Genomic DNA, 25189 nt, shown 5'->3' with positions numbered 1-25189 from the left:
TCGAGAACCTTAAAAGTTGAAAAACGATGATATAATTATATGATAATTATAAAAATAAAAATCGGTAATCATTGGAAAAGTTTCAGTTGATTAATTTTTTGATGCCCAAAATACATATAGTTTATTAAATAATTTTAACTACAGAATCTATAAGTATATAGAAGAAAAAAGTATAGAGTGCAAAAGGGAAAAATTGAAATGAATTTTATCCTGATTAAACTATTTCTAAATTTTCAAAAGTTTATAGTTTGATCAAAAGTTGGCCAAAACATAAAATTTATTCCATTTTCTTTGTTTTCAAATGTAGCTTAGAAAAATACAAAAGATATTAATAAAGGTTTCTTTAATTTTTTCTGGAAACGTTGAAATTATCCAATGATTACCGATTTTTATTTTTATAATTATCATCGTTTTTCAACTTTTAAGGTTATCGGTACATCCTAGCAGATATTCAAAGTGATGTTATTAAAAGTAAGCTGAATTGAAATTTTTTTTTGTAATGGAAAATAATAATACACAGCGAAAAGATCCCACTTTGAAAATTTCTTAAAACTTGTAGAAAGTGTTAGAGTTTCTTATGAAGAAAAGAGAAAAAAAAAAACTAAAAATGGCAATCATCCCAAAATTTTCGTTTTTTATCTAAATTCTCAAAAAACAACGTTGAAGATGGATTTGTATGATGACCTTTTGATACTTTTTTCTGAAAAGTACATTCGAAGACAAAACTTAAAAATGAAAACGTCCTAATAAATTTTCGAAAACGTCATATCACTTTGAACAAAAATCACGGCATTTTTGTTTTAAATTCACAACTATTTTTGCGTCCGGAAAAAAAAATTTGAAAAAATTTCTTTGGTACAGTAGAAAAATATAAAAAAGTTTCCGACAAATCGACAGGGGTCGCGTTCCAAAGTGGTTAAAAAAAAAATTTGCCCTAGAATGCCCCATATATACTCGGGTGTCGTCACATCGTTCTATTTAACTGATTGTGAGTTCTCATTAAACGCCCTTCTTCATACACACGCGCGCGCGCTCCCGAATGCACTTTTTGACCAAATCAGTTCCAAGAAAGAAGATCGAAATGTAGGTTCCACTGGGTCCCAATTCGGGGTCGCCAGTCACGGGCAATTATTGTCGTCAAAATAAGATTTTACCACGAATTTTTTAAGTGTCTTAATAATCACGTGAAAAAAATCGGGGAGACTCTTTGATACTCGCCCAAGATTAAAGGTTGGTGACCCATTAGTATGGCTCCGGGTCACTCGCTCGTTCTTCAGATTTCCTTCTTCTTTTTTTTCCAAGTTATTGAATTTGAATTTCGAAATCGTGTTCGTTTATCCAATTCCAGATTTGTGATTTTAAAACTTCTTTTATTTTTTTTATGAATTTCACCGTGTTCGTAATATTCGGCGAATCTCGATACGCGGTACGTCTTGATGGCTTTGCCACTTGGGAACGACCTTTGGATACTTGGCGTCGAGACACTGTCGCGTCTCTAGATATATTGTGTAGCTAAAATGGAGAATAAGGTGCGAAGAACAGTGGATTCGTGGTGTCGTAAACGAATGTTGCGTGATGATTGCTATAAATTCGAAGGAAACTTTTGATCCAGGATTATTCTTGGGAGCAAGAGTTCGACGTGAAGTGTAAAAGTATAGAAAGTTTGGTTTATTAGCGCAATAAATGTAACGTATATTTTATTTTCGCCGTAAACGTTTTCAAGAGCACCGCTCATCGATTACAACTAAACGAAGATCCATTAAATGTATCTTTGCGAGGAAGTTACGTTGTCAAACTTCACAGTAGCGTCATAATTTACTGCAATGGAGCTCAATTTATATTCTGCTCGTAGTATTTTATAATGAGCATTTTTTCGAGTCGAAGTTTTTGTTTTATACGTCGAATGAGATTCTTAGGATCTCGGGGAAAATAAATATGAAGGAGGAACTTGCAGGGTCAAGTGCATCGTAAAACGGTGGACCGGAAGTGTAGTCGACATTTCTTCGATATGTAAATAAACTATTGAAAAAAAAGCAACTATCGAGATTCTTGTTCACGGATCGAAGTGAACGGGAAATTTTTATTTTCCATGACGCCACTTGCATCCACGTGGAAAAAATTGGAGTTGATTAGAAATGTTCATTGAAGAGCTACTCGGACGACTATTTTGATTTGGGAATTGTGAGAAAACTATGCCATCATTCGCAATGTTATCACTACTAAAAATGAAGGTTTTTTTTAAATAAGTCAGTTTTTCAATGTTCTTCATAATGAGACACTTTTTTTAAATGATTATTTCTCTTTGGACTAAACTGAAGGGACTTCCTGGATCTATGTATTTTCTTCATTTTTCCTACTTTCTTTCCCTGTATTGATTTCCTTGGCCCGATTTCGGTTCTCGTAGTCAGTGATCGCTTGGCCAATCTCTCCGATTTGTGAGTTGAAGTACTCTAACCGCTCTTCCCGGGTTCCACCGTAAGGGGGTTCTGATAGATAAAGAGTGACGAGGAGATGTTGAAAGGGTGTTAGATGAACTGGGTGAGGGGGAGGTGGTATCAGGTACGATTGTTTTCCCTTCCTCTTTCTCCCTTTTTCCTGAACCATATCGTCGTCCTTTTTCTGTCTTTCGGCGTCTTTTTTTTGCTGCTCTTTCTCGTAGGCTAAAAAAGCTTGTGCAAACTCTGCTTGATGCGCCAGGAAGTATTCTTCGAAAGGATAAACTCCTGGAGGAGCTGGTCCGATGGATCGTTGCTCGTTGTTATCTTCCTTCTGTTCCTTTTCGTATTTTTCTTTCTGTTCTTTTTCGTAGGCTAAAAAAGCTTGTGCAAACTCTGCTTGATGCGCCAGGAAGTATTCCTCGAAAGGATAAACTCCTGGAGGAGCTTGTCCGATCGGTGCTCTTTCCGATTCCTCTTTCCCCACGCCGGTGTTTTTTTCTTGGTGTTGTTGAGCATCAAGTTTCTCGGAGGATTCCTCGGAAGGGAATCCTGGAGATACGCTCTGTTCGGTCGATCTCTTTCGCCTTCTGGCCCCTTCGGTCCTCTCCTTCGATGATGAGCTCCCGTTGGCCTGGTTCTCGTAGGCTAAAATGGCGGCACGAATCTGCGGCTCGTAGACGTCGAGAAATTCTTGAGGATCGTAGAGACCGGCGTAGGCACGGGCTGCCGATCTCTTCTGTATGAGAGCCGAAAGCATCAGGGTCAATGTCGGTATCGACATGCCAAGTAAGAACATCGGGTTCATCATATTCTTCATTCCGTGATTCTTAAAGCCGGTATACAGCTCCCACCAGATACTCTTCTCCTCGGATTTCCCGAGTTTACCGTAGAGCCAGGGCTTGATTTTTCCGGTTTTGGCGATGTAATTGTAGTAATGAGGGTCGTACGATTGAGCGTAGAGCTGCGAGTAATAAATGTCTTTCTGCGGCGGTTGATGAGCCGACTCGGGGAACCATTTGCTCGCATCTTCGTAAACAGCTGGTTGATTGCTGCTCGGGATCGGATGATTGGAAATTGAGGAGTCAGGAGGTTTCGTGTAAATTACTTCAACCGGTTGCTTCCAGGGATGATTGCCGGCTGGCGTGGGTGGTCCGGGGTAGAGCGGAGCTTTCTGAAGGTAGATCGGTGCTCCGGGTGCGATCCGAGGTTGGGCCCAAGGAACAACCCGGGCTCTGATGGGTCCGCGATATCCGGGGTGGCGTCTCCCGGGTGCGCCAGGGTAGAAATTGTCTCTTCGGGGTTGCGCTCCATTCTGGCTCCATCTCGGTGAGGAATACAAATTCCGATACTCTTCTCGTGTCAAGTAAGAGACTTGATTGGTTACGTCCGGTAATCCGGCCGTTGGAAGAGTTCGAACATGATCCATTGACCGATGATGAGAATTCTCATAATTCGGGGATATTTCATTGTCGAACGTGCTGCGAACTGCTTCTCGTGGCTCGGACGGTTTTCCGGGTTGGCCGATCTTCGCTCTCAACGCGTGTTGAGCCGATTGGTGAGACGCCCGTTCTCTTTCTGTCATGAATCTGTGAAGCGCAAACTCGGATTCCTCGGGTGTACGAGAGTTGAGAAATTCGCTGAGCGCTTCGTTCGAATTCTGACTAATCGAGCTCTGTCTTGGTTGGACCACCGGATTATTAACTGGAATCGGAGATTCCTCAGGTGTCTCGCGAGAGCGAGATGTTTGATGATAGCTTTGAGAGACTTGTTGGAAGTAGGGGCCGGCTTGATGCACACCCGAAAATACCGATCGCATCGGATATTGGCGCAATTGGCGACTTTCCTCTCGAGGTATTGTTATGGATAGTTTGACAGGCTCGATCGGAGGTTCGATAAGCTCCGATGGTGCCGTTGACGTAGCCTGCGTATCAGCGCTGTGGTTAGTCATCATTAACGGTGAACCCTTATCCGTAACGAGGCTCTCCCTCGTCGTCGTTTCTCTTATTTCCTCGTATTTGGTGACATCGACGACATCATCGCTCGGTAACGAAGACTCGTTTTCTTTCCGAGTCAAAGGATCAATCGCCGAAGGGATAAAAGGTCGGTTCGATAAGTTTCTCGTTCGGGCGTCAGCCGCCTCGATGCGTTGCCTCGCGTTTAATCTTGAAGATTGACTCTCTTGCGCGGTGTACGTGATGTCTTCCGTTAAAGGATTGCCCTCGTAATTCAGCTGGCCTTGGCAAACCAGTCCCGTAGAGAGCAGGCCGCATAGAAAGAGTATTCGCGCCATTGCTGGCTCCTCCCGAATATCTGCGGAGCAAACGTATAAAATATCGATTTAAGAAAAAATAATTAACGTTTTGCTTGTCATTTTGTATTTGGATGAATCGAGGAACACTTTCGCGGGGACGTTGAATGATAAGACGGAATCGCATCCGGGCGAATCCTCTCACTATTTTCATGTTTATTCCTTTTTCAAATTCATATAACCGCCGACCCAGTTTCGTTGCAACAAACTGTCCGCATTTACTCCCTTTCCAAAGAAACTTATATTACGACGACGTTTTGCCGCGCTGCATGCGATACGTCGAGAAACGCGACGGCTCTTGGCAAGAAAACATCGAGCCAATGGAAATGGTACAAGTTTAGCATTATAACGGATATAATAGCGGACAATCGAATACAAGAAGGCTCAAAGCTTCGCGGAAGAAGTGCTCTACGTGTAATCACTTGAATTGCATAGAATTCTATGTACGATGAATAGAATAATGTATAAAAAAGTTCGCCAATAGTAATTGACTCGGTGTTTGTGTTGCAGGGATTTCCAGCACACCGTAAAACCTACACGTTCACGTTCGCCATGGCTGCATAAAAATGTTTATTGCATGTTTATGTATGGCTGTCAGGAGTGAAACATGGAGCGTGTGTGCTCTGAATGAATGCTCCAAGTCCCGAGGAACTTTGTATGCACGTATGAAAACGAGTTTAAGTGCGCCTACGTGTGGAAACATTTAATGTGGGTCATTCTCACAGCCACTTCGGTGCTCAAAATTGTATAGCTTTCAATGAAATTCTTTACGAAATTCTTCTTCCTACGAGCACACGAATCTTCTGACCCATTTTCCTTAAATTCGAGGAAAACATCTGTAACCAAGGTTGACGCCGCGATCATGGAATCCACTCTGTTCCCGTGCCCTACGTTTGGACGGTCATAAAAATTTTCCACCGCGAACGTTCCGACGAGTTCAGAGTCGTTCAACAAAATAACAAATGCATCAGGATAAATTTATTGAAAAATAGTAACTCTGAAGAACTATCAGAACAGTTTGTAAGAAACTTCCTTCTCGCAGCTCTTTTTCTTTTTCATCACGGAGACGTTTTTTCTCCTTCTTACATTTTTCACGACGCGTTTGAGAACACAATCGGGAGGGCGGACGGCCGTGTCTCTAAAGGTACCGGCGTGCTCGACGCGGAAGAAGAAAAAAGAAGGCTAAAACAGAATTATGGACGAGGAGGAAAGGGGAAAGACGGGTGGCGGAAAGTAGGGAAGAGGTTTCGAAGAGGAGAGAGCCGAGATAAGGAGAGATCGTCTGGTCCGGATTTCGAGGATTGGCGAGTGCCCAGCACCCAGTGGATGACCCAAAGTTCACAAGCAATTTTATTCAAAGTAACTAGTATATGGCTGTGTAAAAATATACATAATGTACCGGAACCCGGCCCAAACAAGCGCTGCTCAAACAGCCAATGAACTTTCTAAAACCGTTATGTTTAATTATGACGTCGGTTGGGAGCCAGAGTTCGCGTTTCCTTTTCTCTCATCGCGCCTTAGTTTGTTTTCCATTGTTATTAAATGTTGAACCGATCGGAAGGCGCTGAAACATTCCGGCTGATATTCATAAGCGAATCGGCTCATGCAAAAGTTCCGTGAATTACTCACGTTGAATATATACCTGCGGATAAATCGTAGTTTTCGAATTGGGGCGACGGCTCTCCCGGAATCATTTTCTAATTTAAATATTCATGGAGCCAACAAACGACGTTACACACGATCTTTGTCACTGCGATAAAAACGTGCCCAATGTCCAAACGAATTTGGGTTTCTCCACTTTTCCAGAATGAAATACGACCGGGAGTCGATCATGAGATTATTATGGACAAAAGTGTGGGGGCAATCCTACGACCCGGAACCAATTTGAATAAATTCTTAAAGCCTCTCCTCAATCTCGCAGAATTTTTGGCTTATTTTATTTCACGGTTGTACATCGAAATGATGGACGATTAAGGACACAACTGAGTGAGTGGCATTTATGATTTTATCCTCCCCACGATTAACAACTTTGCTTCGTAAATTTTAGTAACTATTTGCATTCTTATATTATTATAAAAATGTGATAAAACGATTGCGCACTGAAGCATACGTAGGAAAAAAAAGTTGATTAATTGGTTAAGGAGTTTCGGTACAAAAGTCTAAATATTAAGAAATTGATGAAATTTGGTGATAATGTTCTTCAACATCAAGTGCGAAAACACAAATTTTTTCAAAATTTTCTTCTACTTAGTTATCGAGTAATTACGCATTAAAGCAGATTTCTTATGCCCGGAATGTAGGTATGTTATACCTGTATATATGGAAACGCTATGCCTATACACGTGAACTTTAGTGATCAATTACTCGATAACTGCGTAGAAGAAAAATCATAAAAAATTTGTGTTGTCAAATTTGGCACTAAAGAATATGTTGACCAAATTTTATGAAATTTTGAACTGTTTGTAGCATGGCAACATTGTGTATCGCCTGTACCGAAACTCCTTAATGAGTTGTTCGTTGAGTTTCTGCACCAATGTTTTGGCATTGGTGCGCTAATGCTCTCAAAGATTCGACGCGAATATGCACATGTGTTCACGGGTCCACGTGGTGCGGCAAAGAAAAAAGATGCGAAGAAACTGGGTCACCGTAATGAAGGCATTTAATTCGCTGATGTAAGTTATTTCATAAAATAAATCGCACTTACCTTTTATTTCAGTTTATAAAGTTGCCGGGTACGTGGCCTCTTTCATGTACACTCAATATTTTACATTCACGGGTTGATCGATAACGATTCGTCAATGCGTATGCACACAAGAGAGTCAACTTATATGTGTATATGTATTATCGTGCTTAGGAGGGAATGAAAGCCAGCCGTTGCGAATTTACTCTCCGTTGCAAGACTCGTCGGTCGATAAAAAATATTGAAGCGCAAGGTTTTTAATTTTCAAGTCGATGGCACGGTCGATCTTCGATCTTGACATTGGCGCGAGCGCGTCCATCGGAGATCGAGGTGACAGAAACACTGATCCACACCGTGAGAGTGGCTTTAAAATGCGGAGATGAGAAAGGCAAGAAGAGTCCGTTCACCGGCGTTAAATCCCTACTTATTTGTCCATCCGAGCTATGGTCTACCGGCACACGCCAACATTCCGGACGTCGAGCGTCTTCGAATGGGAGATAAAAAGCCACGATGATCTATATGAGGACCCACACGCTTTTTCCGCAGATGGTGATTTCGTCGTTTTTCATTTATGTGACGAAAAATACTGTTTTCTGCCTCTCGAAAAAACACATCTCCGAAAAGAAATCATCGATGCTGCCATTTATTAGAATACTACGAATCAATAATATTAGCTTCGTTGGCAGCTCAGATTTTTTATGGAAATGGATTCGAGACTCATCGGACGTTGACCGCGTGAGAGTCGAAAAAACCCACGATGCTAATCAAGACCCACGTGTTCCTGGCCATTTTTTTTTCGCATTTCTTTCGGGGCGATTAGTCAGTTGTAGAGAAAAACAACTTTAACGAGCCTATAAAAACACGTCTATTTGTAGACGGATGAGAATAAAAAGCGTCTCTGGCCCCATGTTTTTTGTTTCAACACAGTATCGATCCCGCGGACGCTTCTTTTTCCTCCAACTTATTTTTTTTTTCTGGTAAAAAACGTCTCTTACCAATTCGGTGCATGTAATCTCGAGCACAGAGGTACTTTATATAAATTACGAATCCCGACGAAGCCAACAATTATTCCCGGTTCTTACCAAATTTTGTTTCTCCCCCAATCTGCAGATTTTTCCGTTTAATTCTTACCGAGTTGACCTCAACACGAATATGCTGAAAAATATGAGGGGATCCGAAACAAGGAACCAAGAAGATCCAACTTTTCAAGCACTGCAGGCGAATATACAATCCTCCGTCACGGATTTATCACTTTTAATCTACACCTACTCACTCCTCGTCTCAAGTACTCGAAATCGGATAACTCATGGAACTTAAGGGTCTCACCGACAATATTTATATATACATGTCTGTGTGCACCTCCGTGAACCCTGCGAACCGGAGCAAGTACGTTATATAATAATGATACATACGCGGTAATCGCGTGTGAGTGTACGCGATCATAAAGATTGGTAAGGAGACCTCTCTCGTCGAGATCTCAGTGGTCACTCGAATACGAAGGGTCGTACAGGTACGATGGAGCAGAGTCTTCGAAACCGAGGGATCTCTTCATGGATCATGCTCATGTGTCCAATTACGAAATTCGATTTTGATATGGAACAAGTTTTTTACCAGTGAGTATTCTGTTGGTAATACCTCGTTGTTTAAAATTTTTGAAAGTTCTGTACCACGAACCAAAATTAGATGACAAGTGAGTGTGATGCGCGAGTGTTTTATTTTCGATATTCGAATTTCGATATTGCGGTGGAAAATGAAATCGCTGCGATTTTGGCTTCGAAATTAATAGTCTTATTGAAGTTGTTAAATTTGCATGAAATAGCAGCTCGGTTCGTGGGATCGAGAATTATCATTTAATTTGTCATTTTATTATTCAATTATATGGTATACGGAATGAGCTCGTCAAAATACTAACAACCGATTTCGACATTCAGCAAGATCTAAGAAGCGGGCGACGATTCGAACGAAAGTAAAGTGGTGAAAATCATCAGTATTTTCCTCCATTCCAACTCTACGTCATAGACCATTATTATCCTATGAATTTTGCCAATAAAATAATGCTTTTTTTCATTTTATCAGAATAGGCGTAAGCATAGGCAGAAAACCGTGGTTATGGTTATTAGCATCGCTTTGCGTGAGTTGCGTATTTGGACCAGGAATGCTATTGTGGCGTGAAGAAATCGATGACGTGGAACTCTTCATGCCATCGGATTCGATCGTACGATTGGACGCAGCCTGGGTTAAAAAACATTTCGGGGATGATCTCAGATACGAAAGTATCATCGTTACTGCTCCTAACGTACTCGAGCCTGAAGTTCTCCAAAAGGTAAAACGACCGCAAACGCGTATAATCGTTGATGAATCGAGCGAGTTCGCCTACACATTTGCCACGATCAAACTTCCATTGCCACGACAATTTTTTTAATCAAATTCACTCTTTTCACGATTTTTCTATTTTTTTTTTTTATATATTTTGAGTTTATTCATTCGAAAAATGTGAGGAGTAGAAAATTATGGTAAAAAACGTCACATATTTCCAAAAGCAGAGTTCGAGCATCAGAATTGTCGAGGTGTTTCGCGCAACAAAATAACATTTATTCGAATGTTTCACGAGTTTTACTACTTCAAATATAATCGATGCAAGAATTTTTTTTCTTCTCGAAATCGTTGATTGGACTATAATAAGTGATATTCCGTCGGGGGAGGCTGACATTTCCCATAAAAACCATAAGTTATGGGGTTTTAAAGTTGTTGGGAAAATCTCATGAAATAGGGTATAATTTGAATATTTTGGAGCTCACATTAGGACAGGTGGACACACACACACACACACACATTATTATTGTATTTATGCAGTTTGGTTACTCTTGATTTTTACTAGATTTTTAAGGCATCGATCAAACATTCATCGAAACATCGCTTACGCTATTTACGCAACCTCGTGTTTGAGAAAGTTTATTGATTCGATAAAAAATAAGAGTACTTGGAACCTCGCTTCGGAACTTTGCAACCACAATATTCCCTAGAAACACGCACGTACACTTGATGAAAAAAAAAAACTGAAATTCGCAAACATTCCAAATTATGTTTCCGCTAAAAGAATATACAAATAATTGATTAACCCATCGACCATTAAATTGATAGTTGAAAAAGAGATTTGATCGTTTTTTCGAAAATTATATAATCGCAGATATCGGAGATAGAGGACTCGGTGAAGAGAATCGTTGTGAACAATAATACGTGGCAAGATGTGTGTGCGGGGTAAGTTTCATACAAATTTGGACTCATCCAATTCACCGACTGAATCGTTATTTCTCCAACATTCTTTTTGTCTTGTTCAATTTTTTAAATTCAGTTACCTAACCTGGTTCCAAGATCACACTTTGTCCATGAGCGAAGGGGACATGGAATACGTCAATAAAATGGTAGAAAAATTAAACAGAACGACACTCGACGACGACTGCATTTATCAATCGCTGTTAAAATTGTGGAGAAGTAAAGGTACGAATGATTTCACCGAAATTACGAAGCAACAAGTGCTCGATGATGTCTCTCGAGCACTCAACGACACGTGAGTTTTTTTTCTTTTTTCCAAAGAAAACACTCGCAGGGCTATTTACTCTACTCGTAACACCGTTTTCGTGTTGAACGACATTATTTTTACTCCAAACGATTTATTTTAATATAAATCTTCTTTTCGGTGGCAAAATAGCTGTAAATGAAACTCCTCGCGATTTTTTCTGTTACTCCAGTTTATCAGATCGTTAGTTTCTCTGCTCGAAATACTTCTGATTTGAAATTGTATTGTAAAGAGAGAGAGAGAGAGAGAACAGTAGCTAATGAGAAATTAACAGCCCTAAAAATAATACACATTGGCAAAAAATTTCGCAGAGCTTCGAACGACACTTTGCTGATGGACGTAGCACCTCTTCTGTCGAGGATAAGCTACGACTCAAAAGGTAGAGTCAACGGCGCGAAAGCGACGATATTACATTGGATAATGAGGAGATCGAACGAGAATTTACCGGATTGGGAATTGGAGTTCATCGAACGGGTGTTGAAACCGAACGCGACATTGCCGGAGGGCATGAGAATTTACGCGGTAACATCGAGAAGCTTCAAGGACTTCCTTCACGAGGTGTTGCAGAACAATATGACGGTGTTATTTTGCGGTCTGTCGCTGATAGCGATATACGTGATGGCGATGATCGGTCGTTGCAACGTCGTGCAGCAAAGGATATATTTGTCGTTGATGGGTGTTTCGGTGGTCGGACAAGCGATTTTATCGGCTTACGGTCTCTCCTATTATCTTGGTTTTTTTTACGGTCCGATTCATCCGATTCTGCCATTTTTGTTGCTCGGTATCGGGGTCGACGACATGTTCGTCGTTGTACAAAGTTTGGAGAATATTTCGACCTCGAAAAAAGTTGATAAGGAGGAAATACCGAAACGCATCGGCGAAGCTCTCCGCCAATCGGGAATGTCTATAACGGTGACCTCGATAACGAACATCGTCGCGTTCGCAATCGGCGTCTCAACGGTCATGCCCTTCCTCAAGTCATTCTGCGTGTTCGCAACAATGGGAATATTATTTTTGTACGTTTTTGAAATAATGTTTTTCGTCAGCTGTCTCGTACTGGACGAGCGTCGTCTCGTTCTCATAAAAGACGGTTGTCTCTGCCGCCGTAAATCCGATTTCATTCCCAACGACTGCAGCCAACGCAACACTCAGCGTCTCGTTTTCGAGAAATTTTTCGGTCCCCTCGTCATGAAAAAACGCACGAAAAGCCTCGTCCTGCTACTCACGCTCTCTTTCCTAGCGGTCAACATCTGGGGCATCTTTCATCTGGAACAAAACTTTGATCCACTCTGGTATCTTAATCAAGACTCTTATCCCATCAAATTCAATGATAAACTCGTTCAATATTTTCCCAAATATGGCAAAAGAGCGGCTATTTATCTTTCTGGTGTAGATTACTACGAAGATTCTCAAGCTCTCAAAAATCTTGTCGATAAACTCCGACAAAATCCTTACGTCAATAACCGCACTCTCGAGCCTTGGTTCACCGCTTATGAGACGTGGCTTCGAACCTCCGGGCACGGTAAACATATTCACAATACTTAACGAGCACTCAACACAATTTCATGGTGTCTAGTGGTGAATGGAAAAACTAAATTTCATGCTATATTATACGTTTATTAACACAATTATATTTCAATAACCCTCATAACAAAAATTGATTTTTTCAAACTGAGATTTATTTCAAAGTGAACGATTAAAAAATCAAAAATAATCAACGTTTATCAACATTTTTCATACATCATTGTATTAAAAAAAAAAAACGAGAATAAAAATACAAAACTCAAGAGATTACACAAAATTTCAACCCATTTTCAGCCTTTTTTAAGGACCATGCAGTTGGAATTTAAGAATTTATCACGAATATGAAGGTTTCCAAGGGCTGCGCTAGACACCATGTAAATTTACTTTGGCTAAATACTAGGCTCATTATAATTTCATAAATTCAATATTCCAAGTAATAGTTATCTTCGTTTGGTGTACATTTTTTCCCTGAAAACGTTCTATGGGTTCTTTGGAAACTCTTATCATTATTAGCATTTCAGATCTTTCGAACACGAAGGTTTATAAAAATTAATTACAGCTGTCGAAAGTAAGGACGAATATTACGGATATCTGTCGGAATATCTATTCGTCACTAAAGAGGGACAATCCTATGTTCAAGACGTCAAGTTCAACAAAGTTCCCATCGCGGATTATAATATTACGGTAAAATATTGGAAACTCCATTAGTAGTTTCCGAACTACATAATTAAGTTTGTTAACGTAATTCGATTAATATGATTGATTATTTGTCTTCCTCTCCATTATTCAGATCTCGAAGATACAGATTCAACATGTTCTGATCAATAATACGAGTGATCAGATTCGTGCAATGCATTCTGTTAGAGAAATCCTCGGGAACGTCAATTTTTCTCGGGGGATCGAAAACGTCGCCGTTTTTTCTCAGGATTACGTCTCTTGGACTGCAAATCTGGTTTAAAATTTATATTTCAATTATTCGTTCTCGATTTTTCGTGTTCGAAAATCTTATTTTGCGAAATGAGATTAATTTTTTTTTCTCATTTCCATCTTTCAAAGCAGCGATTTAGTTCGGTCTCTAGAAAACATATTTTTCGGGATTTTTGTCGGAGTAGAAAAAACGGAGAAAAATGAAGGATTTTAGAAATATTTCACGAATAAATCAAGTGTGAAAATCCGAAATATGTTAGTTTTTCGAGAAACTGTTCTTTTGGCTGGTAATAAACTTAACAATTAGCTTCGAGTTGATCGGCAAAATAGTTTATTTGTCGCGATAATATTTTGGAAACGGAAAATTCAAAGTTTGTGATACTTGAAACCGTATTTGAAAGAGCGGTATTAAAATTTTCGATGAGAACGAATAAATAAAAATGTTGAGCCTCTGAAAACTGAATCGCTGCCGCAGTTAGTACGTCTAAAAATAATGAAGAACCGTATCGAGTTTATAATGAGAAGAAAAAGTAGGAAAATCGATGGAAAGTAACGGGCGCATTACAGAAACTCGTTAACTTGCAGATAATTGGCGAGGAATTAATTCACAACTTGAGCCTGGAGATATTAGCGGTCGGATTGGTGACGATAATAATATTGAGAAACCTTCAAGCATCAATTTGGGTTATATGTTGCGTTCTATTCACCCTTATCGATCTTCTCGGCTCAATGTACTATCTCAGCTTAACGATAGAAATTTCCTCGAGTATAATGATTCTATTGTGCGCCGGATTAGCCGTCGATTATGCGGCTCACATAGGTCTTGAGTTTTCACGAGCCTCGGGCACTAAAGATGGTAATCAATGTTGTGCGGATAAATCTCGAGCACATAAACTAACTTGATCATGGAAAAAAAGCGTAAAAAAAATATTGGCTCTTGGGATATTTCAAATACGAGAGAAAGTGTCAACAATTTAGAATGCGTTTAAATTCTATGCTGAATTTTTTAATTTTCACCTTTTTTCCTCGAGCTTTAATGGTCTTTCATCTCATTTTACCGCTTTGAAGCGAAAGCTTAACGAACTTATTGCACGAAATATTCATTCGTTTTCTATGCAGGAATTGTCTGGAGCTTTAAAAATGGATCTAATCAAGTTCACCCTGAATTCACATATTGCAAATATAAGACGTGTTTTCTCTCATTTTTCAGAACGTTCGATAAAGACACTAGGAGTAATTGGACCGGCGGTATTCAATGGTGGTCTAAGTACTTTTTTGGCATTCGTTTTAATGGGTGCCAGTGATGCTTATTTATTTAGTACTTTTTTCAAGGTTCGAGTATTTCATATCTGCGAAATTCCCATTTGACGACTATTCAATAATTTTCATGATTATTTTTCCAACTCAGTTATTCACGTCGGTCGTCGTGTTTGGCTTGTTTCACGGGCTGGTATTTTTACCCGTTATTTTGAGCCTGTATGGGCCAAATCAGAAGAAGAAAAAGGAATTAGAGACGAAGCAGGACGACGAAAAGAGAAATTGTGATCGAGATCAGAATGGGTTTACGACCGTGCATTTGCCGCCGGTTTGTCCAGGTGAGTTCACGATTTTCCCAAGAAATATAATGGAGTCCTATTTAAGTGTAAAACTTGCTGAAAAAAATCATTTCTATTCCAGATCTCGTCATCAAACCGACTGCAAAATGACAAAGACTGCTTAAGGTAAGAGTCGCGCGACTCTATGGTCAAATGACTATTTATTAATCGTCGAAATAAAATAGGTTATAAGAAAGGTTTTCTGTATTGAATAAATCTTGGGGCAATTTTAACTGTATTCGTATAAATTTATACAAGATCATGTTTAATAATTTATGATTAGAAATATCTTACGATTGCTTATTTGACCCGGTTTTTCAATATATACATATATATATGTATACATTCTTAACGTTGCCAAGTACATCGAGCCACTTCATGGCAGTCGATCTCCTGCCATTTTCTGAGTTTTCATCGAGATTATTTTAAAAATTCTCTTCGAATTAGTCGATGGCCCTATATTTTTATGGTCACATTAGAATCTTTATAATATAATCTATGAGGAGCAATTTTAACATAAACTATATCTAATCGATAAGGAAATGAATTCTGCAATCATAGTGTTGGCGGGATGGGTTTCTCATACGATGCCGTGTTATATTTCTATTTTTGATCGTAAATTTCTTGATATAATCTTCGGTAACCTATTAAATCCTTTAGCCATATGAAAGTTTATCACGTAAAAATGATATAATTTAAAAATCACGAGTTCGTCTAATATCGATTGTCGCGCGACTCCTACCTTAAATCATAATTGTAGAGATGAAATCATTTGTCATTCTCAGATCTTCGAATAAGCAATCAACATTAAAGTGCGCTTGTAATAATAATTATAATTATTTCTATATATATAAATTTATATATTGTTTTTGTGAAAATTCAAATACATCACATTTTGAGATTATTTTTTTCTCCTTGTCTTTACCTCCACCCAATCATCGTTCATTGTTTCCATTTTGTGGTCGTTCGATCCATCGCTCTCTGAATCTGATTCATTTGCGTTTTCTGTTCGTGAGGCTCGCACATGCCTTTCTCTCATTGGTTCACTGGTCATAATCCATGGTTGAAGTGCTGGCAGTTTTGATAATTCCTCTAACGCTATCAACTCGTTTCCCTCCTTGCAATATTTATAAAAACGTAGCAATTCGTTTGCTACTTGAATTGCACTGTTGTCCTCCAATTCTGTACTAAAATTTGTGTCCATGTAGTCTTCCAATTCTGCTGCTATTTCATCGTTATCCAACTTTTCTGATACAATTAAACAGATATGGAATATTAAAATGCAAGGAATAAAAGAACAATGCATTGAAATGATAATGGAAACGAAGATAAATATCATAGAAAGGCTTTTCCAAAATGGACACACAAGATTCTTGTGTCTATCTTATTGCATTATGCGATAATTGATGCCAATTCTTTTTTTTTTTTCATTTTTATATTACACTTAACGATACACATTTTTGACATTGAGCAGTTTCTGCCCAAAACAATGTTCTGTACTGTTCTCATTTTATTAGTAAGGAAAACAAATAAAACTTTTTCAAACTTACCATTCATATACATTATTTCTGTAACGTATGGACAAAATTCTATCGCACGTATTTTTGGTCCCATCCCATGTTCCACAGCAAGCTAAAAAATTATTAGCTCGAGTGAATAATGGATTATGATTGTACGATGAAAGCACTTTAGTTTGTTGTTGATATTTTCATAGAGTTGATCAGAATGTGATAACAAAATTATTCCATTGCCCAATTATGAAGAGAGACACGAAAGAATTATTTTTGCATTATAGATAACAATATTACAATATAATGTAGAACAACCGAAAATTCATCGTTGTTCGGAAGTTACGATATAAATAAGTGTCTTGAATTTCACATACATTGTACAATATCATATGTTATACAAAATAGAAATGAAAAAAAAGATAACATTCTCTTCAAAGCCGGAAGGTTATGTAGGAGAAAGGCGGGTCTACTGTTATAAGGACCAGTTGGGAATGGAACAAAAAATTATGGTTTCATACAAGAAAGTGTAATAACAATTGATTGCAACAAAAATGGTTACCTTCAACGCGGTCCAATTACTGAATAATCGCTGTGTGACCGTTAGAAAAAAATCTTTCGTATTCGCCATATTCGAGGTTATGTTTGTTTACAAAACATGAAATGGAAAAGCAGGAAAACGAGTCTGCTGATCTGCTGCTGATGGATAAAGAAGGAAGTATTGCTAAACGCCCCTGATTGCATACAGTAGATGGCGTTTCTAGCAATTTCTCCGAGGAATTAAAGCAGAATTAAAGTGAGATGCGAAACACGCTCCCGATGAGGCTCAACCTTTTTTGTATTTATTTTTCAATAAGAAAAAAACGAGTCAAGTGTGTTTCAATGTCCAGTCTGTCGGATATTGTTATCGTTTTTATTTCCGTTTGTGAGGATTGAAAATGGAAAGTGCTTGGGTGACATATCGATCGAAAGAAGGGTAGAAAAAAAAACGCTCGGTTATTTATCATTCTGAAAAGTTTTCTTGTATAACCGTTGCACATTCATTTTATTTTTCAATTACAAGTTAATGATATATACATATATAAATGTGTGCATCTACATTCATACATGTATATATATATTTATATATATATATATATTTATATATTCATCCTTCGGGATAGGGAAAATACACAGCTATCATAACTTAATTACAGGATATCTAAATTTTATGGCACTCATGTCGGGTTTTACCGTAGATTATTTAAAAAGATACGTCCTAGTTCATTCGCTCCTTAAATTAACGATTTTTCTTCGGGGAGTTTTGATTGTTATTTAACTGAAATTATAGCGGAAAAAGTTTTCACATGTTTGGTGATTGGGGAGGTGAATCTTCCATATATATATCGCATCGATTTGTAAGAATACAAAGAAGGGTATGTGAAGAAACGTATATGGGGCATTCCAGGCCAAATCGACCGCTTTTGAACCCGACCCCTTTTGATTTTGAAGAAACCTTTTTATCTTTATCTACTGTACCAGAGAAATTTTTTAGGATTTTTTCAATTTTCAAACTTGTAGAAAGTGTCAAAGTTTCTTATGGAGAAAAGGAAAAAAAAAAACTAAAAATGGCAAAAAACAACGTTGAAGATGGATTTGTATGACCTTTTGATACTTTTTTCTGAAAAGTACATTCGAAGATAAAACTTAAAAAAAAAACGTCCCAATAAATCAATTTTCGAAAACGTTATATCACTTTGAACAAGAATCACGTCATTTTTGTTTTAAATTCACAACTATTTTTGGGCTCGAAAAAAAAAATTTGAAAAATTTTCTTTAGTACAGTAGAAAAAGATAAAAAAGTTCCGCCCAATCGAAAGAGGTCGGGGATTCGAAAGTGGTGGATTTGGCCTGGAATGCCCCACATGCAAAGAAGCTTGAGAGAGTTTCGACAGAGGGTGCCAAAATGGTAATCATAATATTCCTCTCGAGCGTAACATTGTTTATTGTTTTACTTCAGGTGAATCTATAAAACTAATAATAGCGAAATTGATCTGCAACACATTAAATAATGTTCGTCTCATCTTTTTTGTTTATTCATACAGAAATATACTTTCCGTATAATTTAATATCACTATATACGGAACGATGAAACGTTACGCGCATTACAATAATCTATTTTTTAATCCGGTGTTGCGAAGTAGAAGTTCTTGATTCAACGTGTTTAAGGTGATTGAATATATTGAAAAATACAAAAAAAATCAATCATCTCTCGTTCAACAAACTCACTTATAAGTCAACGGGCGCGAGGCATTCTTTATCTCTTATTCGTTCAACGCTCATATATTCCTCTGTTTTCTTTTTTCCTTAGTTTCTCTTTTCATTTTTCCCTTTTTACGTATATACTATTGTAATACTGAAACACGCTCGAATAATCTTTTGATTAATCGTATCTGCTATGGTGAATAACTATTGACCAAAAAAGGAGAGACTATCGCGCTTTTTTTCTTTGAAACTTTATAACTTTCCATCTTCTTTTGGCTGTATCGAGCTTTCGTTCTTCTCAGACTGACGCAAACGTACGTTTTTTATCTGTTGATATTAATTCACGAGGATTTTCGTGTTATACGTTCAATCGATTGATATCTCCGGAATGTCATTTTGAACTTCATTCTTTGTATTTTTTGTTACTATATTGAGGTTGAATCATCAAGCCGATTTCTATATATCGGAGCATCATATTCAATTCACGGTTCAATAATTTCGGTTAAATAAGAGATTCAAAAAAAAAAAAAAAAAAAAAAAAAATGATAAAACCAGCGATGAAATTTGATAAAATCCGACGAATTTGTAGAATTATCGTTCTGCGAGAGCTCAGAGATGCTCGATTGGTTTTCTAATATTTTTAACTGGCAAAGTCCCCGTCTATTATGAGCTTGAATGATTTCGTAGCCGCGTGTGTGATTAAAGTTGTATAGCTTCGTCTCTCGGTGTTTGTTTACAGGATAATCAATTGAGAATCGAATCCAAATAAATCGGAGTTGTAAGAAAAAATGAAAGAAAATTATGATTTGGAATATTTCCCGAAAAGTGTCACAAAAACGTGCTACACGTTTTGAAAAGACTGAATTTCCATAATTGCAAACAGCATTAATAGTTATACTGTAAATTTTAGGCCATAGAAGGTTGTGCATCGCCAAACGATGATATGCCTTAGCACGTTATTTTTTAATCTCCAATAGTAGTATTTTTGCGACTCAAGTATTTTCGGGTGATCGAATAAAGATTAAACATCCTCGATCAAATTTCCCGTGCGATCGATATTAATATTTTAATTCTCTTCATATACTTACAATAAAAACATTAAGACACGTAACATCGATCGGTTTTTAATGTTTTATCATATAAGACACGTATAACATCGACCGGTCGTATTCTGGACGTTTTTCCTCCGATTTTTTGCAAATCCCTTCGTAGTCGAATATTTATTATGTACATATATATCATATACATATGAATACATGCGCTTTCGTGTTTAAATAATTATGCCGGGCTTGCTGAAAGTTCTCTTCATTCGTCATCCTTATTCTCCCCCTTTCTTGGGTCTAAAATAAAATTAGGTCTTGTTTAATTAACCTTCATATTTATACATAAACGTACACATACATGCATTTTTTGAGCACATATACGTGTTTATATAAATATAAATGTGTGTACGTGATATCGCGATGAAAAAGTGCGCGATAAAACTATCTATAACTACGCCAAATGATAAGTGTGTAAAAGTAAAAAAATTATATTTCGTGTTATTCTCGTGGTATATAGACAGACAGTCCGATTGATTTTTATTAATATATATATATATATACGTGTGTGTGTTTGTGTGTGTGAGTGTTTTTGTTCCGATTAAATATTTTTAGGCCGAGTAAACCGGTGCAAGTATACGCAACTTTCTTTCATAGTTATTTACTTTTTTTACGGTTAAAGTATCATTTGCTCTGTATTTCGTTTTTTTCTTCGAATCCGGGACCTTTTTTTGTTACAATAATCTTTTTTTACCCTTGCGCTTTTCGGCCGTTTCGAAGGCCCTCAAGCATATAGGCCATCGTTTAATATGACATCGACTCCTAAAACTTCCGCGCTCGTATTCTCACCATATTTATATTTAATCCTAGTGATTCTGAAAATGACTTAATTACCGTGATTAGGTTGAGGGAAAATGTACTTTCGTAAATTCCCATTCAGCCATTCCGCCTCTTCTTCTTTTATGAAACAGATTTCTTTGGCGCATTTATACAAGGGATAGTCTCGTTTTTGGTTCGATTTGTCATGCTTGGCTTGTCGTTTTCAAATGAAAAGAAGAACTTTGTGAAAAAGTCGTTGAAAGGTTGGGAGGACCGTTATCCCGGCAAACATTTTTCGCTCGTATCCAGTTGTCGATTCAATATCAAATGGGATTGATTCGCAAAATATGGGTGGCAACCCGGAAATAAATTTTCGTGCCCGAAAGCAGCGAGAAACAATCAACGAAAGAAAGAAATGTTATCCTTCCGTAAAAAATGAATGATTCGGTGACCGCGTTCGTTAGCATTCAGAGGAATATTAAATATCGAATGGATTGGTCAAAAATACCATTACGGGGAGCAACGCGATTCGCCAACCGTGCTCATCGATCAAAAGTTATTTTCACGTTTTCGACATTCTGCCAATTTGTGATATACCAACGCTCTTTTTTTTATTTTCCGAAATAGTTTCATTATTTTCTTTCTTCAGTTTTAAGGATTGAGGCCGTTTGTTTAAACCTATTAATATGTACAAAATAACCTAATAATGCAAACCGAGTAGGTGGAGGATGCGGGCTTCTGATCCCGCCTAACATGGACGGGAGCGTAGAATATGGCCAGCAAACCCGCTAGTTCGATCGTCATTGTTAACCGAAGAAAAAGTACAAACAGTCTTGCACCGCCTCAACATACGTCATTCCTCAATTATAATTCTATAACTAAATATATTTGTATATATACGTATATATAATATACAGGTCAACTCGGATTGGGCGGCGCCGGCTGGTTCGTTTCGGGCTTAATCGCGCGGGTAAAAGTAATCAGGAATCATTCAGAGTTGTCACCAGTTCATTTCGTTTCTTTGAAATTGGCCTTTAATCAAGAGCTTCGTCCTTATCAAGAGTCTCGGGAACAAGCAGTAGAGGAGACCAGGGCTAGTTGGCCAACGGCGCGAGTTGACCAATAAACAATAACATCCAAACTACGGAATGTAAACATACGCCCGGTTGATATAATTGTTCATTGCAACCTCTTTCTCATTCATATGTCCCAACGGGTCCGTGCGACACGTCGTTTAGGAACAGTGAAGAATTTTCGTAAATCCAGATACAAAACCAAATTTTTACGTCAATCTTATCAATCTCCTGCTGCCTCGAATTTTATCCCAATTATTATAATAATCCTCTACGTGAATATATTCGTACGTTGAACTATAATAGAGCACTGTATTTTTCCTAATTATCGCTATAATTTGCTGGTAGAACGTTGTTGCTAAAAAAAGAAGTGCAGGGTAAGAGTAGGCCAACAGTGGTATGGAGTTGGTTAACGCATGTGTCGACGTATACGAGTGCTCTAAATGGGACCCACTCGAGGTGTGCCAGTAAAAATATATAATAATATTCTGTGTGTAAAAACTGCAATTTTGATTTTAATTACGAGGATGAGGATCAAACATTCCTTTTTCTCACGCTTATGGACAAAAATTATCTTTACATTCACGTATGTCACTATTTTGTATACATTGTTCGAATCATCAAATGAATAATATTGATAACTATCCGTTTTTATTAATTTCACTAATACTTAGTTGATTATCAGGTAAAAATGGTACGATAGTCAACTTGCCCCAATGCTCGTGTCAACTTGCCTCGACCGTGGGGTCGGTTGACATAAAAACAGTTCGTTAAAAAAGCAATTCAATAACTCATTTCGTTTTAAATTAAAAAATTCAAATTTTCATCTGAGATAGAGGAAGGTTGCTTCTATTCGAAATAACCAGTTGGTTTTTCAAATCGTCTTTAGTTCCATGTTTACAAACAATAGTTTGAAAAGTTGGCCAACCAGTATCGGTCTCCCCTCTCATCTGCTGGCTCGCGGTTCACCGAGTTTTTATACTTTTTCCCAATAAAACGAATTCCCGGTGGGTGGTTATTGAATGATCCGAAATGAAAGGTCGTGATTATAAAACGATAAAAAACGTTCGATCGGATTATCGTTCGGGGTGGAGTAAAGGTCGCGTTTGTACGAAATGACCGGATCGCCCAATACCGCAGGAGCCCTGGATAGATAAATATAACGTTAGTAATCTAGGTTATACAACGTGTAAAGTCTTTGTTAGGCGTGTCACAGCTGAGTTCATGTATTATACTATACGTTTAATTCGAACGTATCTCACAAAGGGTATCGCGGCCCCATTTGGGCCTGGGCCTCCTGCTAGACCCAATATTGATTGCGCCGTAAAAGAGGGTTCGGTCTCCGAGTGGTGGCCGTTTGGCATGGAAGTTCCCCGGTCTCGAAGCTGCTCCAGTCGTCGCCGTCCGCAACGCCGTAGGGATATCTCGAGGAAACATCGGCTTCGGAGCCTGTTACACTATCAAGAGCACTGAGCGGTATAACTTTGCACTGCGGCAAAGTGGATGTAGTAGTGGTGGGTTGAATGGGCAAAGGTGTACTGGAAGTAACGCCGCTTGCATGATCGCCGAAACGCTTGAGATTGTGTCTAGAGCTGGTTGCAGGCATGAGATGATCGGGAGGTCTTGGTAGGGGTATGACGCCGACGGTAGCAGGACTGGGTTCCGCTTGTTTGTCCTCGTCGTTGTGTTTGTACCGATTGTGACGACATCTGATCGTTATTATAACAACGACACCGAGCAAAAAGACGCCGAGTAACATGCCGATTATGAGTATGTAATCGTTGCTCGTATTCGGGGCTACGGCCATTTCTCCCTCGTGACCAACGGGGTCCATTGGCCCGCTCAAAGTGCTGTTTGCCTCGCCCGAACTGTTTCTGACTCTGATTACGAAAAGACCGGTCGCTGGTTGATAACTCGCGGCTGTTAGGCTAAACTCAAAGTTGTCGGTCAATCCGTCAGCTTCGGTTGGTGGTAACCTACGGCAGACGACGTAAATAACTTCGGATATTATTTCGGAATGGGCGAACCTGGACACTTCTCGTTCGCGGGACACTCTTTTGTCCCCGTAACTTCTGATTATACGTTTGATCTTGCAGTATTTCGGCTTCCTCGTGATCCGATATTGCGGCGTACTGCGGGTCAACTCAGCCAAAGGCGTAGCGTCCATGTGCTTGCGCGTCATCCGTGTCTTTTCGCCTGCGATTGCGCTCATCGATTGCATTATCATCAACGGCGCGACTTTAATGTCGACTCTGACTTCGCTCGTTCGATAATTGCTCAGTCTCGCAGTCATGGAGAAACTATCGTTCGACACGCTCATATCGGTTTGCACGAAAATCACACTTTTCGAGAGCAAATCAGCGTGTTTGAAGTTTATAGCTGCAACGTCTCGCACATAGAGCATCCCGTGTTTCGGTGATTCAGTTATTTCATACATGACCTGTTCCTGTCGCGCGTTCGTGTCTAATTTCACGTTGTTTTCTGATATGTCTGCCATGTTGGAACCCTGGGGCAAGCTGACTGGTTGTGCTACGGTCACGTTCAGGCGAATCGGTAAAACTTGGACGTTGAACAGTTTGTAAACTGGATTGAAACTTTGATCGGACACTCGGAAGTAGAATGAGGCGGCCTGAGTGGTACCGTTGTGCTCGTAGACGAGCCGATTGTTATCGATGTCATCTTGCGTCCATCGGGTGACCGGTTGAACGTCCGATGTGTTTTGTTCGTATGGCACCAGCAGAAATCGGCCACAAGTTAGCCCGGAAATGAGCTCGTACACTATGCCATCCGGTCCTGTATCGGGATCGATTGTCAAGAGATTCGTGCGTTTTATCGTTCGCGTTTGATTTTGAACTACTGTGATAAACGGCTCGTTCGTTATGAGCCTAAACGGCTCGTCGTTCACCGGATTTATAACCACTGGTATGCTCGTGTTGCATAGCATTACGTGACCTGGCGAGAGGTACAGTGAGAAGGCTATACGGTCCTCCAGGGTGTCCGAATGATCGTGGTAATAGGCTATTTTCTCGTTCTCAATCTGCTGCTGATCGAATGTCGTTATGTTTAAATCGGGCAGTAACATCACGTGACCGTGACTCGGCTGGCTAACTAATTTTGAAAGTACGATTGGTGACTCGATGCCGGCTTTCGTTCGCAGATATTTGATGATCCCGCTTATATTCATGACGACGCTTGCCGATCCCCCTTCTTCCACCCGCACCGTTTTCGCCGTTATGTATCTGTCCAAACCGCCGCTCGATACGGAAACGTCTATTCGAAATACCTGCAACAGTCAATGTCACGAATACGATTTTCAGCTTCAACGCTATATATGCATCTTTGAGCCACACGCTTTCGTGGTTTTCTACTTGGGTGGGGAGCCATCGAGCATGTTTTTTAGGCGTCTGTTCGCGTATACGCGGTAGGGGACACTCTCGGTTCCTTATTCTCTTTTTT

General features: G+C 39.0%; 4 protein-coding genes across 6 annotated transcripts in view; 1 reads left to right on the top strand and 3 right to left on the bottom strand.

Moving 5' to 3' along the window:
- The first annotated feature begins 1578 nt into the window (after window positions 1-1578).
- On the top strand, window positions 1579-15301 carry LOC122413388 (patched domain-containing protein 3-like). 2 transcript variants are annotated; one of them, XM_043423700.1, is made up of 12 exons: window positions 1579-1685; window positions 8537-9039; window positions 9503-9749; window positions 10614-10684; window positions 10779-10994; window positions 11315-12525; window positions 13087-13211; window positions 13318-13479; window positions 14040-14310; window positions 14665-14786; window positions 14863-15049; window positions 15132-15301. In XM_043423700.1, the coding sequence occupies exons 2-12, from the start codon at window positions 8942-8944 to the stop codon at window positions 15158-15160; spliced, it is 2739 nt and encodes a 912-aa protein (XP_043279635.1). In that variant the 5' UTR covers window positions 1579-1685; window positions 8537-8941; the 3' UTR covers window positions 15161-15301. The 2 variants fall into 2 exon arrangements, with proteins under 2 accessions (XP_043279635.1, XP_043279634.1); XM_043423699.1 differs by lacking the exon at window positions 1579-1685 and having other exon boundaries at window positions 8327-9039.
- LOC122413389 (uncharacterized) lies at window positions 1648-7751 on the bottom strand. Its single transcript, XM_043423701.1, has 2 exons — window positions 7451-7751; window positions 1648-4748 (listed from the first exon to the last, which is right to left on the bottom strand). The coding sequence occupies exon 2, from the start codon at window positions 4726-4728 to the stop codon at window positions 2332-2334; it is 2397 nt and encodes a 798-aa protein (XP_043279636.1). The 5' UTR covers window positions 4729-4748; window positions 7451-7751; the 3' UTR covers window positions 1648-2331.
- Window positions 15302-15837: 536 nt separating the features above from the next.
- LOC122412981 (uncharacterized) lies at window positions 15838-17253 on the bottom strand. 2 transcript variants are annotated; one of them, XM_043423018.1, is made up of 3 exons: window positions 17120-17253; window positions 16600-16681; window positions 15838-16297 (listed from the first exon to the last, which is right to left on the bottom strand). In XM_043423018.1, the coding sequence occupies exons 1-3, from the start codon at window positions 17186-17188 to the stop codon at window positions 15951-15953; spliced, it is 498 nt and encodes a 165-aa protein (XP_043278953.1). In that variant the 5' UTR covers window positions 17189-17253; the 3' UTR covers window positions 15838-15950. The 2 variants fall into 2 exon arrangements, with proteins under 2 accessions (XP_043278953.1, XP_043278954.1); XM_043423019.1 differs by lacking the exon at window positions 17120-17253 and adding an exon at window positions 16935-17031.
- Window positions 17254-17553: 300 nt separating this feature from the next.
- kon (chondroitin sulfate proteoglycan 4-like protein) overlaps window positions 17554-25189 on the bottom strand; it is a 104345-nt gene continuing 96709 nt past the window's right edge. Inside the window, exon 12 of the mRNA XM_043423440.1 lies at window positions 17554-25016. Coding sequence (XP_043279375.1) covers window positions 23034-25016 — 1983 coding nt within the window. The 3' untranslated portion in view covers window positions 17554-23033. The remainder of the gene's footprint in view (window positions 25017-25189) is intronic.

The sequence above is a fragment of the Venturia canescens genome, chromosome 7, assembly GCF_019457755.1.
Source record: "Venturia canescens isolate UGA chromosome 7, ASM1945775v1, whole genome shotgun sequence".
In the NCBI taxonomy this organism is placed as follows: domain Eukaryota; kingdom Metazoa; phylum Arthropoda; class Insecta; order Hymenoptera; family Ichneumonidae; genus Venturia; species Venturia canescens.
Note: the sequence above shows the minus strand (reverse complement) of the source record. Positions and strands in the feature narration are given on the sequence as shown.

Coding starts and splice junctions, on each gene's coding strand:
- LOC122412981 (XM_043423018.1), bottom strand. CDS start 17,188: ATGGCGAATACGAAAGATTTTTTTCTAACGGTCACACAGCGATTATTC. Junction 16,682..17,119: donor GTAATTGGACCGCGTTGAAG/GTAACCATTTTT, acceptor ATAATTTTTTAG/CTTGCTGTGGAACATGGGAT. Junction 16,298..16,599: donor AGAAATAATGTATATGAATG/GTAAGTTTGAAA, acceptor TAATTGTATCAG/AAAAGTTGGATAACGATGAA.
- LOC122413389 (XM_043423701.1), bottom strand. CDS start 4,728: ATGGCGCGAATACTCTTTCTATGCGGCCTGCTCTCTACGGGACTGGTT.
- LOC122413388 (XM_043423700.1), top strand. CDS start 8,942: ATGGAGCAGAGTCTTCGAAACCGAGGGATCTCTTCATGGATCATGCTC. Junction 9,040..9,502: donor ATGGAACAAGTTTTTTACCA/GTGAGTATTCTG, acceptor TCATTTTATCAG/AATAGGCGTAAGCATAGGCA. Junction 10,685..10,778: donor TGGCAAGATGTGTGTGCGGG/GTAAGTTTCATA, acceptor TTTTAAATTCAG/TTACCTAACCTGGTTCCAAG.